The sequence below is a fragment of the Lipotes vexillifer genome, unplaced genomic scaffold (assembly GCF_000442215.2).
Source record: "Lipotes vexillifer unplaced genomic scaffold, Lipotes_vexillifer_v1.1 scaffold102, whole genome shotgun sequence".
Classification (NCBI taxonomy): domain Eukaryota; kingdom Metazoa; phylum Chordata; class Mammalia; order Artiodactyla; family Lipotidae; genus Lipotes; species Lipotes vexillifer.
This window is the reverse complement of record NW_006786541.1, coordinates 403,169-418,532: the sequence shown is the minus strand read 5'-3', so window position 1 is coordinate 418,532 and position 15,364 is coordinate 403,169. Positions and strand designations below refer to the sequence as shown.

The 15,364-nt window shown below is 48.2% G+C and overlaps 1 protein-coding gene across 1 annotated transcript in view; it reads left to right on the top strand.

Moving 5' to 3' along the window:
• TLN2 (talin 2) overlaps positions 1-15,364 on the top strand; it is a 454,271-nt gene that overhangs the window by 361,808 nt on the left and 77,099 nt on the right. The window contains exons 35-41 of the mRNA XM_007458874.1: positions 1,068-1,190; positions 2,731-2,874; positions 4,415-4,576; positions 10,478-10,618; positions 11,080-11,261; positions 12,479-12,611; positions 14,944-15,045. Of these exons, the coding sequence (XP_007458936.1) occupies positions 1,068-1,190; positions 2,731-2,874; positions 4,415-4,576; positions 10,478-10,618; positions 11,080-11,261; positions 12,479-12,611; positions 14,944-15,045 (987 nt within the window). The remainder of the gene's footprint in view (positions 1-1,067; positions 1,191-2,730; positions 2,875-4,414; positions 4,577-10,477; positions 10,619-11,079; positions 11,262-12,478; positions 12,612-14,943; positions 15,046-15,364) is intronic.

Below are 15,364 nucleotides of genomic sequence, written 5' to 3'. Positions count from 1 at the left end.
CTTTCCCTATCCAAACAAAGAGCTCTGTGTTGGGTTCTAGACTTGGATGTGATAGTCTCCCTAAAGATTTCTGTTGAACATCCTTCAGTTCTAAGATCTGTGACCCTGGAAAATAGGACCTGCCTTCCTGGGGCATGAGGCAGCCCGTGAAGACACAACACCAGATATGGGGCAGGCACCTTGCCTCTGCCTGTGTGACCTTCTGTCTGACCTTGTGCATGGTGCTTGACCTCTCTGGGTTAGATTCTGAGTACTGAAATCCCTTTTAGCTGTTATTTTAAAGACCTCTGATAGGGACTTCCCTGGTGGTGCAGTGGTTAAGAATCCGCCTGCCAGTGCAGGGGACACGGGTTCGAGCCCTGGTCCGGGAAGATCCCGCATGCCACGGGAGCAACTAAGCCTGTGCACCACAACTACTGAGCCTGCGCTCTAGAGCCCGCAAGCCACAACTGCTGAGCCCACGTGCCACAGCTGCTGAAGCCTGAGCGCCTAGAACCCGTGCTCCGCAACAAGAGAAGCCACCGCAATGAGAAGCATGCATGCTGCGACAAAGAGTAGCCCCCGCTCGTTGCAACTAGAGAAAGCCCGCGCACAGCAATGAAGACCCAGTGCAGCCCCCCAAGATTAATTAATTAATTAAAGACTATCAGTTAATAAGTGAATAATATCGGGAAGAGTATGTCCTCTGCTTTCTGGGTATGGTCTTCACCTACAGCTTGGTAGATATGTCTGATTTTATATTCTGGGAACTAACAGTTCTCAGTTTAGGCCATTCACCCATGGGCTGCCCTGTATAGATTTTAGTTTATTGATCTGTGTATAGTAATTGTACCTCCTTGAGATATAGATAACTTTTGGGTGAAAGCTTCAGACTTTCATTATTTATTTCTCTTTGTGGAACAGAAATGATATCATTATCTTGAATCTCTTCTTATTGCAAATAAAGTAAAATAATGGCAAATATTGTAAATTAAGTGGCCTTGAACATTCAAGCTGGAAGGGTAGCCCCTTTACCCCATGGTCTGAAGGAATGCTGGTCGGAATATCGCTGGTGGTTTGTTTTGCAGGTTCTGGGCGAGTCGATGGCAGGGATTTCGCAGAATGCCAAGACCGGGGACCTCCCTGCTTTTGGGGAGTGTGTGGGGATTGCGTCCAAGGCTCTCTGTGGGCTGACGGAGGCTGCAGCCCAGGTAAGGCACGGGTCCCCGTGCCCCACGATGCAGGCCTTCCAGCCCTGTCCTGTGCCGGGTCCCTGTGGGAGGCACGCCGGGGCTTCAGCTTCAGCTCCATCTCCACTCATCACCACGGAGACCATGGAGAAGGTGGTGGCTCTTGCGGCTGAGCATTTAGGCAAAACATCAGCCCGTTACCCCTGGAGCAGAGCAGCCTGGAGAGAACACTGAACCCTGCAGACCCAGCCTAAGGGTTCAGAGGCCGGTCTTGTTTTCTTTCTTTCTTTCTTTTTTTTTTAAGGTCATTGTTACAGATAAGTTGTTTGGGGGAAAAAAAAATAGGTATGACACAATTCAAATTCCCTCTGAGGCTTTAGAGTTGCAAAAGTCTTAGTCATGCTCTTTTTAGAATCAGGAGAAAAAATTGGATGTCATCACACAGAGTCATGATCAGGCATGTTCCTGGCTCGTCTTCAGCTGTGCTGTGTATTTCCAATAATTGCTGGGCTCATGTAACTGAACTTCCAAGAATGTCAGCATTTACCTTGAAGGATTTATCATTTGACAATTGCCTTGAGCCTAGAAGATTTTATTGAACCAAAGGAAAACATCCCTAGTTCAGGGGGTGAAATCACCTTCCCTTATTTGGCCCCTCATATCTCAGGGGAAATGAGTTAAGGTTAGAATTTTCCCTCACAGATTCATTTTCTCCCTGTTATTTGGCTAACAACTCCAAAGGGTTTGAAGAGAAGACATTCTCCTGTAGCCTCTTGTCCTCTTGGAGACCAAATATTGCCTTTTTTCCCCTGCACCATTTTATTCATTCTTACTTACTGCTTCAAATACTGGCCTAGGGCTTCCCTGGTGGCGCAGTGCTTGAGAGTCCGCCTGCCGATGCAGGAGACGCGGGTTCGTGCCCCGTTTCGGGAAGATCCCACATGCCGCGGAGCGGCTGGGCCCGTGAGCCATGGCCACTGAGCCTGCGCGTCCGGAGCCTGTGCTCCGCAAATGGGAGAGGCCACAACAGTGAGAGGCCCGCATAATGCAAGGAAAAAAAAAAAAAAATACTGGCCTAAACAATAAGGATACATTAGGCTACGAGATGAGAAATCCTCATGTAGGGCAGGCTCCAGGGTTGGCCTACCCAGTAGCTCCACACCATCAGTCTACACCCACTTTTTTTCCCCTCTGCCATCTGCCAGCCAAAGAGTGAGCTCCATGCTGAGGCTGGTCCCCCTCATGGTCATAAGGTGGCTGCCAGAGCACTCAGGGATGCATCCATCCTTGGTCATGCCCCATGGAAGAGCTTCTTGAGGCTTTCTTAAGAACAAGGAGACTGTTCCCAAAAGCCTGTAGCAAACTCCTGTTGGCATGTCCCCGGCCCAAGCGAGTGTCAGCTTGTCCATGCCTAAACTCTTACTGATGAGATGAGTCTGACCACCTTGTACTGGGAGCACCTGAGAATGACTGTTGTATGTATACTGTGGGACCCCACTCCCCCACAGGCGTATCTAGGAGTACAGCGAGCCTGAGCTGTGGTTCACCTCCTCCCTTCCAGGCTGCATACCTTGTTGGCATCTCTGATCCGAACAGCCAGGCAGGCCATCAGGGCCTTGTGGACCCCATCCAGTTTGCCAGGGCAAACCAGGCTATCCAGATGGCATGCCAGAACCTGGTGGACCCCGGCAGCAGCCCGTCACAGGTAACTTTGGGGCAAGGATGTGAGATCTGCATGTCCTTGAGCTCTAGGAGGTGGGTGGTGGGAGACTGCGAGAATAAAGATTACCATTCTTTCAGAACTTGCAAAGCCAGCCAGATCATGACTTAGGGGGATGTTGCAAAATGTGGTGAGGGTGGAACAGATAGGTGCTCTGGAATGGAGTGCTGGAAGGCAGTCACAGTGGCATAATCACAGCGAGATTCATCAGGAGGCTCACAGTTCCATTTGTTCAGTTCAGGGGACATAACGTTGAGGGCTTGCTCTGTGCTTGGCACTAAGGGTCACCGTGAGTGAAACCCGACCCCCTACCCCCTTAACTCTTACTGTGGGTTAAAGTTTGGAAGATGGAGTGATCGGGATATGATGACAAGGCAAGGGAGGCACAGAGGAAGGTGTGATGAATTCTCTGAGGGGCTCTCAGGGGTCACTTCCCAGAGGTGGTGGTGCTGACCCAGACCCCAAAGCTGGGTCAGAATCCATAGCACAAAAGGAGCCACAGAGACATTTGAGAACTAGACAGTATGTGTGACGTTCCTTGTTACTTCTGATACCCAAGTGACATGGATCGTGTTCAATAATTCCACCAGTATGTGCTAAAAAGAACAAGAATGGCCTATATGGGCTAGCAGAGGCAGGCTGTGATGGGCACATCTACTGCTGACCCTGGGACCAGCGTTCTTGAGGCAGGAGAAGGACCCAAGTAAAGGGTACCTGGGGGACCACCCAGACCTAAGGCAGGTGTCAGTGCACCTGAGATTCCTTACCTGTCCAGTTAAGGCCAAAGGGGTGTTACCAGCCTCAGCAAAGTGGATCAGGCAGATTCAGAAACGCAGCTGGGGCTGGGAGATCCCTGAGCCACACCCCTTAATAAGGTGCCTATAGCCCACCTGGGGGTGACATAACGGCTGCATGTGACTGTTAAACACTTGAAATGTAACTGGTCCAAACTGTGATGGGCTGTAAGTGTAAAATACTGACCAATTTCAAAGACTTAGTAGGATAAAGGATTGTAAAAGCTTAATATTCTTAAATTGATTACATGGTGAAATGAAATGTTTTGGATATATCAAGCTCAATAAAATATATTATTTACAATAATTTCCCTTGTTTCTGTACTTATTTTCATGTGGCTACTAGAAATTTTAAAATTAGATATGTGGCTCGCACTGTATTTCTGTTGGGCAGCGCTGGTCTAGACCCTGGGCCGTGTCCCTCCTGGCTGGGGGTCACAAAGGATAGCTGACAGCATCTCCTCTGAGACTGCCTGGAGCCCAGCCCACTGCCACATCAGCCCTGCCTTTCGTTTTCTTTGTTTAGTCTCTCTGCCTTAATAATTCCCGCCCTCCCCTTTCTTGGAGTGACTTCAGGGGCAGCAGAGCTAGAGACATGGGTTTTATTTCCACGAGCCCTAAACATGCGAGTTGAAGGGGAATCCAGGGCTCGGGACCAGGTTGGACTCCAGTGAACTGGACCCCTCTGCACTGAAACGTGGGGTGCCCCCAACCCAGTCCGTGCTTTATAGGTTCTGTCAGCCGCCACGATTGTCGCCAAGCACACCTCAGCCTTGTGCAACGCCTGCCGCATCGCCTCATCCAAGACGGGCAACCCTGTGGCCAAGAGGCACTTTGTCCAGTCAGCCAAGGAGGTCGCCAACAGCACTGCCAACCTGGTGAAAACCATCAAGGTAGGTCGCTGAGCTGAGGCCTTAGGAATCCCCGTGACACCTGTTGCAGAGGGGGAAAGAGGTAGGGGATTGAAGCTCTGCTCTCTAATACTTGCTTCCAGTGGAGTTCAACGTCTAATTGCGGGTCAGGGAGCTGCAGCCGGTGGCAATTACATAACCTCAGTTGTTTGTTTAAATATTTTCTTCAGCAAGTAATTAAAATTTCTTGCAATGAGTGAGTGGTTCATTAGTGATGGAGATATTTATCAGGAAAAACCAACAGCCTTGGTCTCTACTAACCTGCACAGTGGGTGGGGAGGGGTAAACTGTGTGCTTAGTGGGGGAGGGTGGTTTTGAGGGGCTGGTAGAGGGCTCCCAGCCAGGAGAAGGCAGAGGGAGAATGGAATGGGAAATTGTTGGGAAAATCTTTTTAAAAAGTCAGTTTATTCTGTCCTGTGATAGCTATTCTATTTATAGTTGTTTAAATGTTTTCAGTGGAGCATGAGCTTCTTAAAATAGAGCATTCCACGTTGATACCAAGTTCACCTTCGTGTTTGTGGCCGTGGACAGGTTGAGGGGAAGCAGGGCAAGGGTACCCTGTGAGGAGGGAATCGCAATAGCTGGGCTGTAGTATTTGTAGCTGGGTGATCAGACCGCAAACCCGGTCTGCCGTGCATGGGACACCCAGCAGGCACCAAGCAGCTGACCTGGTGGGAAGACAGCCACAGCCTGGACAGCAGACCCCTAGCAAAGAACCTCCAAAGGAGATGCTCATGGAAGGCAAGCTATCAGTTCTGTGCAAACCAGGAAATGCAGGAGGGAAGGCCATTGGAGGGTTCACACTTTACTGAAGGATTTTCACACTCAGTGGAGGTGGGATGATCTGCTTTGTTGCCGGGCAAGTCCTGGAGGGATGGGGCTTTTCCCCCTGTTGTCTCCAGAGGATATGTTACTGCACACCTCATTTCCCTTGCACTACACAAAGCCAATTTAATCTCGTGGAGAAATTAGTCAACAGGCTGAGCTAAGCAGAAACCAAGGAGAGATTGTGCAGCCCAGCAGCAGTTGGAAGCGGGCAGGCAAGAGCCACGGGGCAGTTATCCCCGTCGGCAATTACTTAGCTGCTTAAACTGAGTCTTAAAAAAAAAAAACAAAAACTTAAAACCCGCTTATTTAAAGACAATAATAAGATAGATTGAAGATGAATAAATAAAGCCAGTGCCCAGGTGCCCCCAGGATCCTGCTGGCAGCTCCCTTTAATTACTGTCATGGTTCATGGTATTAGAAATGAATAACGCTTATGTTTTCCAATATTTAGTTTATCCAAAGCCTGTTCCGTGTTTTGTGTATATCACTCATTCAGTCCACACAACCCACCACCCTGTGCTTGCCATCCCCGTTCTTACGGTCAGGACAGTGACGCACAAGGATGTTAAGTAACTTTCTTGGGGTGATTCAGCCACTAAGTGGTAGACCGGAATTCAGACCCAGATCCCCTGCTCTCCACTCAAGCCTGCTCCCGCCCATGGCATGCAGTGTACATTGTTAGCATGGAGGGACTAAGCCATCTCACCAGCCTGGGAAGAAATACCTGGCTGTGTTTACAGTGCTTGTGGGCCAGTCTGGGGGGAGGCAGGGCTGGAAAGACAGCAATAGAATTGAGACATAGTGACATCATTGTTGGTTGCTCTGTAACTAACTTATTTCAATTAAACTTGGCCATTTTCCGATCATCAAAAAACAGACTAGATTTAGATGGACCAAGGGGGAGACAAAGGCAAGGAACTGTTCTATACAAATTCTGGGATACTTTTCTTTTCTGCCTTCTCCTCGGTTTTAAATCCCGACCTGTCTCCGTTAAGATCTCATTTTCTTTTCAGATTCTCCTCACAGTGGCAACCCCTCTTTGTACCTGCCTGCAGCAGATGAGCTCTTGTGATGGCCTTAAAGATAGGCCTGTGCAGAAACACCAGAGGGGGGATGCAGGCTGTTGTGACATGGAAAAATATGAAGCCTCCTTCCCCGCGAGCACCCCGGGAATCGATAGCAGTGCACAAGGAACACAAATGACCCTCTTGCCCCGCAGCATGCTGAAATGCGCTTGGTGTTTCGATTCCCATCAGGTGGCAGCCTTTGCCGGGGACAATGAACTTTGTTTTGAATTTACTAATAGGAAAATGGTGAAGGCCATTTCACTGTAGCACACTGTACTACATATCGAATAGACTTGCTGAGTTAAGGAATGGTTAAGAATCCCGTCAAATAGCAAAACAAATGAATGTTTAATTCCCTAAATGCTTGAAACAGCCGCCATCGAGGCTGAATTTTGCTCTAAGTTTTATGCTTCTTAGTCCTTTTTTTTTTTTTTCTTTAAATCACAAGGATGTGCCCAAGCATAAATCCCAGCTGCCCCACCTTTCTAGTCACAATGAAAGGAGGGGAACCCCTCCCCGGAGGAACACTGGCGAGCAGGGAGCAGATTACCCCACAGTGGGTCATCAGCATCCATTAGAATACCTGCCTCCAGGGATCATAAATCTCTGCTGATGGCATTCTTTGCAATCCCAAAGCATGGCTCAGCAAGAATAAATACGTGCACCCTCCTCCCTGCCAGATGCTGCTCTCAATGCCGGCCAACTTAGAAACACACGGAGCCCTAACCACGGGTGCTGTCTTTCTGCTGGTCCCCCCACCCCGTGTACCGGTGCCTGCTTCTCTCTCTCCAGTCAGCTCTTTACCTAGCCTCAAATCAGATGTGTGGAATCGAATGTTATTTGAAATGTGCGGTCACTCAGGTTTAGGTGCCAAGTAGAAATTGTGCAACAACACAGCTTTTGTTTCTCTGAGAAGTTGGAGCGCAGCCTTGCCTCTCGCAGTGGAATTGAAGCTCAGGGTTTTGCCATTAAGCATTGACAGGGCGTCCAAAAGACACCAGGTCCAGCTCTCATTAACCGGTTTTAACTCGGCTGTAAGTACGTTTTCTTGATCGTCCTTTTGTTTGGATTGGTAAATAGGTTTCTTGAGAAGAAGAAGGAGGGAAAAAAACCTCTTGGGCTTCTTACACCTTATTCTTGTTGCCTTTTCTAAGGTCAGTAGGAGGTAAGGGAGCCAGGGGTCTTGGGTTCTGGTCTGAGGCATGAGCTTGGCTTAGCATGTCACTTTGTAGGTGTTGGTTTTATCACCTGAAACACTGGAGCTTTGGGATTAAATGATCTTTAAGATCCCTTCTAACCTCCAAAGTCCATGAATCTTTGATTCTGGTGCACATGCCGAAATTGTTTCTCCCAGATCCCTGTGAGATTTTTGCTAAGTGTGAGAACATTCACAGGAGCTGGCTCAGGGTCCTGATGGCGCCTGGGCATTTGGCTAAGTGGACTTACCGTTTCATTGTTATGACGGGTGTACTAAACATTCTGTGACGTGGAATATCTCTGTGAAAACTGTCGTGCCTGCCTGAAGTTTCACCTCTGGCCAGATTTGAGTATTCCGTTTACTGGGGTTGCTCAGCCATCTCCAGAATAGAAGCAGCATTCAGAAGTGAAATACTGTCCATGTAAACAAACCATCCTTTCTGATGCTCCATTCTTCCTTTGGAGGAAATGGCTTTTCCCTCCTGAAAACGGAAAACAGTGCTGGATTGGAGCTTGGCGTTGTAGTCCACAGCCCACGCTATTCAGGGTCCTGCCCTTGACCCGCAATGGGCTACATGATATGTGATTTTAGGGCCCAGTCTCAAAAAAAAAATCCTTTCTTCATCCTGCTGGTGCAGTCGATGAAACTGCACAATTAGGAAACCATTCCTTGGGATTTACCTGGGATAATCATCTTGTCGTTTTTAGTAAGTTCCCCTAAGAGTTGGTGGCGTGATCAAACATCTGCCTTCCTAATAGGCCGAGCGTGTTGTAGATAGTAGAAAAGAGGATGGGAGGAGTGTGGAGAGGTAAAGGGGCAGGAGAAATGAGTAGCACCACTGAGAGGCTCGGCATCTTCCACTGAGCTAGAAGCCCTATCACTCCCACTGGAGGGGGTGCGACTGGTGCAGCTGGGATGTGAGTTCCTTTGATGCCAAAGTCCGCTCCTGCCATCTGCCTGCTTCAGTGGTCCACCTGTGCTGGGGCCACTGTTGTCGGGCTCCTGCTATGCGGCACCCAGCCGGCCTCCCAATGTGTGCCCAAATTGCCCCGAAGCCTGGTAGGGCCTGACCTCAAGGAGTCAATGATGGTAATAGCGCGACAAGATGAGAGCGCGCAGACGGTTCGCTGCCATGTCGCCGGTGCGGTGCTTCAGTGGAGGTAACAGATGCTAACTCAGCTTTTACTGAGTACGTGAGTGGAGTCAGAACTGAAGCCATAAATATGAGTAAGTAGCAGGCACATAGGGTTTCCACTGGGCCTGGAAGAACCACAGAATGGGCCAAGTTAGGGTCAAGGTCGGTGCCTATCTGGTGGAGAAGGGCCTGAGCAGAGGCAAACTATGCACAGTACTAGTGAAGACGGTAAATTAGCCAGGCTTATGGGAGTTCCTCAGAAAATATTAGCATGGCCGATGTGTAATTACTGCCCCAAGCTGTCAAGACTTGATTGGAATATAGTTGTTATTCAAGTAGCCTTTAAACTAACTGTGCCTGCCTAATCTTTCCTTATTGAAAAATAGAAATGTTCCCATCTCAGATCCGGTTTGTTTGGTAATTGCTGGTGCCTCCGGTTTTTGGTTCACTAATTGTCTAAATTGACTTTTATATGTTGCTCATAAGGGTTAAATTAAAAGTTTAATTCGTCATTTAGCAAAGAAATTTACGTTCTTCGACACACATAACTGCCTTCTCAAATGTTGCCCTTTGCTGGGAGGCAGGGGTGCTGTCACTGGTCACAGGCCATCGGTTCTAGCAGCCTTGTGCTTGAGGAGGTGCAGTCCATGGTTGGGGAACTTGGGATCCAAGTGTTGACCCGTTGTGGGGTGGCCTGGCATGCATGACAGGCCGCTTTCCTGGCTTGTCCTCTGTGCAGGCTGTTGATCGGCGATGTGACTAATCGTTCAGTGCCATTGTATTACTGCTGCTAATTTTAAAAAGAAAGAAACTTTGGAAGCAAACGATACATAGATAAAAAGCCCCTGTGTATAGAGCTCAGTGAATTTTCCCACGCCAAACGCCACCTAAGTAACTGTGGCCAGTTGAAGAGACAGAACATGGCCAGCACCCAGAAGCCTACTTCTGCTCCTTCAGCCTCACTGGCTCCAAAGGGTGACCTGACAGCTAACACCCAGAATTAGTTTCACCTGTTTTTGTACTTTTGCACAAGTGGAATCGTATAGTGGGTACCCTATTGTGTCTGGCCTCCTTACCGAAATATTGCATGTGTGAGATTTGTCCATATTGCTGGGAATAGTTCTAGTATGTTTTTTCCCATTGCATTCCATTTTGCTCATTTGAAAATGACAGATACATAAGCCCTCCCTCCGTCAGTCATTCAGGGACATCCAGGTAAAAATAGCTTAAAAGAAGTTGAAAGTGGTACACAGTGTAAGATATTTTTATAGTTTGGCAAGGAATAGACTTAATTGGAGTGAAATGGAGGGGAAGAGCCAAAGGGTTATAGTCTCAAAAGTAGGGAAGAAAGTGGCTCAGCCACAGGGATGGGCAGCATAGCTCAAGGGGAGAGAAGAGCAGGCGCTCTTTGAATCACGTTGCGTGGGGAGTGGATGGGCTGTGAGGTCATTTGGCCTGTGAGCCACACACTCAGCTTTCTTTCTTACCATTGCTCACTTAGCCCCTCTGCTTGATGGCAGAGATCCCTCCAATCAGTTCTTATTCATTGTTTATGGACTCACCAGACATTTTCAGTATTCCCATTAAACCGCCTTCTTTTCGCTGGGTGGTGATTGCTACGGCCCAGGAGTGATCTCTGTGTTTTCTCCCATCAGGCTCTGGATGGGGATTTCTCTGAGGACAACCGCAACAAGTGTCGAATTGCCACCGCCCCCTTGATCGAAGCCGTGGAGAACTTGACAGCATTCGCCTCCAACCCTGAGTTTGTCAGCGTTCCTGCCCAGATCAGCTCCGAGGTAGGGAATCCTCACAGCAGAGGTAATACTGAGGTCTTTGGCTTGTTTTGTGTGACACTGAATGGGCATGAACAGTTAAGGATTCCAAAAACTCTTTCTGTCAATGTGTAGGGCACTGTTACTGTTGTCATTGATGATACAAGCAGAGTTCATGAAACTCAATGTCTGTACATCACTTAAGAGGTAATGTCTTGGCTTTATATGTTGAGAACAATCTCTGTGCATAGGTTTGAGGCTGATTCTCGGTATGTGTCACGCTCAAAAATAATATTTAAGGAGTGGCATGGCCCCAGGTCCTCACCATCCCGGCCCCATGTGAGCCAGCCTCCATGCTTCCCTACCCTCTGTCTCCTTTCGAAGGACAGAGGTAGTGACTTGATAAAGAACATGACCTTCCAGGGTCCAAGTCACTCACTTAGTCTGTGTGCCCTGCCCTTGACCCTTCTGCTGTTTGGTCCCAGGGCTCCCAGGCACAAGAACCAATCCTGGTGTCAGCCAAGACCATGCTGGAGAGCTCATCATACCTCATCCGCACTGCACGCTCACTGGCCATCAACCCCAAAGACCCGCCCACCTGGTCTGTGCTAGCGGGACATTCCCACACCGTTTCTGACTCTATAAAGAGTCTCATCACGTCTATCAGGTTAGTGTCTCCTCCAGAAATTGCTAGCGGCCTGCATCCGACAGGGCAGGAGGGGGATAAGCCCATCAGGACTTTTATTTAATAGCAACGTGGTTGATCATTGTCATCATCTTTTTCTTTACCTCTTTGGGACCAGCGGTAGCACTTGTCACAACAATAATAGCTAACTAAAGTATTTATCATATATTAGATACTATTCTAAGCATTTTAGCTGTATTACATTATATGTTCATCACAACAACCTTGCAAAGTAGATGCTGCTATGCTATTGTCTCTCTTTTACTGATTAGAGAATTCAGGCAGAAAGGCATTTAGATAACATTCCCAAGGGCATCCCCAGGCATGACTGCTTTAGTCCCAGTCCTTGTAAACATTGTACCATATTGTCGATACCTAGGAGATTAGGCAGAGGGCACCACTGCTTATTTAGCAGGATTTGGGGTTACCTTACCTTGATAATAAGACAAAAAGAATATTCCAGGTCCCAGAGTAACTCTGGGCATCTCTAACCTCCATGGTGATAGTAGGAGCCTATCTACTATGAAAAATCATCCCCTGAGTAGATAAAACATTTTTGAAGTTGACCAGAGTTATTAATTACCCCACAGCATGGAATGCACACCTTTCCTCAGGTATATTTTGTTTTTGAAATTGCTTTTGAAACTTAAGGCATTTCTTTCTTAATGCCTCACAAAGAAAAATCCACTAAATATTTTAACTCCTACCACAGCCCAGGACATTTTCGACTAGTATGCAATGTAGAGAGCATAGTATATTTGCACTGGAAATAGCCCTTTTTTTTTTTTTTTTTTTTTTTTTGCGGTACGTGGGCCTCTCACTGTTGTGGCCTCTCCTGTTGTGGAGCACAGAAAAGCCCTTTTTTTTTTTTTTTTTTTTTTTTAATGAGGGTCCTATGCCTAAGCCAGTGAATGGAGAATCCAAGTCCAAATTGTTTCATTTGCAGTTGCCTGGCAACAGCCTGAGTTGGTGGACAGCACCCTACCCTTCCCACCAGAAATAGACTTAGCCCCAGTGTTAAGTGAAGAAATTCCTGGGCTATGCAGAGAAGCATTGCCAAGCAAGGGTCAGGAATTCACTCCCTAAAGCAATCGAGTGGGATAGAAAGTAGACAGGGGCTCCTGGCCCACCAGCTCTGGAGCAGGTTTTGGGACTTGCGCTCCGTGGAGCCCGTGTTCTACTTGCTGTGTCCCTTCCAGGGACAAGGCCCCTGGACAGAGGGAATGTGACTACTCCATTGACAGCATCAACCGGTGCATCCGGGACATCGAGCAGGCCTCGCTGGCCGCTGTCAGCCAGAGCTTGGCCACGAGGGACGACATCTCCGTGGAGGTATGCAGGGCTCTGTGGCCAGCTCGGAAGCCTCTGGAAGTACTGAAGAATCCCAACATCAGGCTTTGGGGATGGGGGGATGGCACCAACACGTTTTTGATAAAGAGCTTCACTGGGCCACCTTCCCCTGGAGCCAGCCTGGGAAGTTTTTGGAGGGGGTAGGGCAAATGCTGAGCAGAGAGTGATGGTTTGATGAAGGAACACGTGTACTGCAGGGGTGGAAGGTTCAGATTTGGCTGAAATTTGGAGGGAAATGATCATTGTCAGGTAAGTGTGTCAGTCGGTGGGGTTACCATATTCAGTAGAGCAGATCTAAGCGTGTAAATTTTGAGTGCTTCCCTGTCATATTTCAGCACTTTTTTGACTAATGGGCGAATTCAGCGTTCAGCGCTATGTGTTTGGTCCATGCAGAGATCACGGATTCTGCCCTTGTTACTCAATATCTAGTATTGAGAGAGCTTTTGCGTTCTGTTAATTCAGAGCCACATTGCCCTCTCTTGCCCATTTTTCCCAAGTTGAGAATAGAATTTTCCTACTTGGCTCCTTTGAGTTTTTTCTGTTACCTGTCCAAAGGCCCCTGATTCATACTTCTTTCCTTCTGTTGAAAGTGCCTGACACTCAGAAGGTACTTAATAAATATGAATGGTCTGTTGACTGGTGTTTCTCTCCTGACACTGAACTCATCGACAGTGAACTTTGGCCCCTGTCTGTAAACAGGGCCTGGAGTTGGAATTGCTCATTTTTATTAACAGAGCTGTGTATTTCATTGTTGCTTCACCCGCCCCCCCATTTCCAAGGAAAGAAAGAAGGAATATGTATTCTCATCCTGTGCAGAACGTTAGAATCATCGTTAACCTGTTATTCAAGTAGAATATGCGTACAGAACAGGGTGCCTGTCATACGTGTGCAGCTTCCTGAACTCCCACCAACCGCGCACACACTGTAACTAGCACCCTGAGCAAAAAACAGAGATGACGAGCACCCCCCTCACACCCACGTCCTTTCAACACCATCACCAAAGCATGTCCTCTGTCTTGACTTCCTCCCTGGGAAGAAAATCCCTCCCCTTTATCTGCATGTGCTTCCTACCTATACCATATTTAATCTAACAAGCCATCTGTAGTAAGACGACCTTGCTGGGGTAGTCTTGCATTCTTGACTGTAGTTACCTGATGAGTGGGAGGATAAGAAGTAATTTGCTAAATGAGACCCTTGGAAGTGTGGAGGTTTCTCTCTACCTGCCTCCAGCTCTCTAACTTTTTCCTTTTTCCTTTTTTTTTGTTTTCAAGTTTGCGGGTTAGGCTGCTCCTCTCCTTGACTAAACTCTGCACAAAGCCCCCCCAGCGCATATGCAGTGTTGTTCGGTAGGAGAGTAGCCCGAGTCTCATTTCTATGAGCAGGACATTGTCGCTTTGTCGCCGGGCTGGCGAGTGCAGACCTAAAATGTCCAGCCTTCTGATCTATTAATCCGGACTCTATGAAGTGAAGAGGCTCCTGTGAGGATTTCTATAGAGGGATCTGATCTTTCCCGCGACTAGTTAACACTCTCCATCTTTGAATTCCCCGCCCCCTTCGCACGTCAGCATCATCCAGATACCTTGCCCCGTCTCTTTATAGCATGAGTTCGGTTCTTTGGGATGGAGAGATGAAACAGTCTCTCAAACCTGAGAAGAAATGCCTTGATGGTGCCATTTTCAATAATGGTATCCGCATCACCAAATACAGTGAACAGAGCACCTGACCATAGCCTAGTGGGCATTTCACCTGGCATTTTCACAGTGTGCTCTCTGGGAAATAGTCCTGCTTTAAAAGAGCTGATGTCATTTTTACATCACCCTCCTCCCCACTCCCCGCTTAAGGGGTTCTTAGTTCTGAGGACACTGCAACCTGGATGTTCCCTCGGACCCCACCATTAGCTACGTCCATTTGGACACAATTGTCTTCGCTTCTTGGAAAGCCACCGCAGTTCCAGCTTTCCAGTAATTATGCTGAATAACCCAAAGTAAAGATACCAGTAGCATCTGTTGTTACTACGGTTGCCAGGAGTGAGAAGCCAGTGGGAAAGGTGTTCCTGGGGCCTGCTCATGTCCCTCCTGGTTGGAGCTGTGGGGAGGAGGGGTTTAGCCCAGGGGAACTGAGGGTCGCTGGGACGGGGAGGGTCAGAGCAGTGGCTGGATGGAACCCCCAGGCATTTTGATATCCATTTCTTTCGGCCTCCCTTATCTTTCACATGGACCGGCCTCCCTTATCTTTCACATGGACCTTTTAAAATCAGTACAACTACGTGGGGAGCTGTTGTAAGCTGAACTTGACAGCTCTCTCTCCTTATCAGGCCCTGCAGGAGCAGCTGACTTCAGTGGTCCAGGAAATCGGGCACCTCATCGATCCCATTGCCACAGCAGCTCGAGGAGAGGCAGCTCAGCTGGGACATAAGGTAACGGGCACTAGGGGATCCTGCTGAGAGTGTGTGAGAAAGAGATGGGGGGAGAGTTGTTATTGATTTTGTCGTTCTTGTTCCCCAAAGCCTCAGGGCAGGTGTTAGGGCCAGGTCAATGCTGGCTAACACTAGAGAGGATACCACTCAGCCTCCGTCAACATCTTCTCCCAAAATGACCACTTCAGGAATCTCTTTTTACTTAGTTGGCGTTGAGACAAAAGCCACAGGGCAATTTTTCTGGTGGTGCTCAGACTTTGCAGCCGCCAAGGCAGTTTTCAGTCACCTATCGCTCTTGATCTTTGCTGGACAAGCCAGA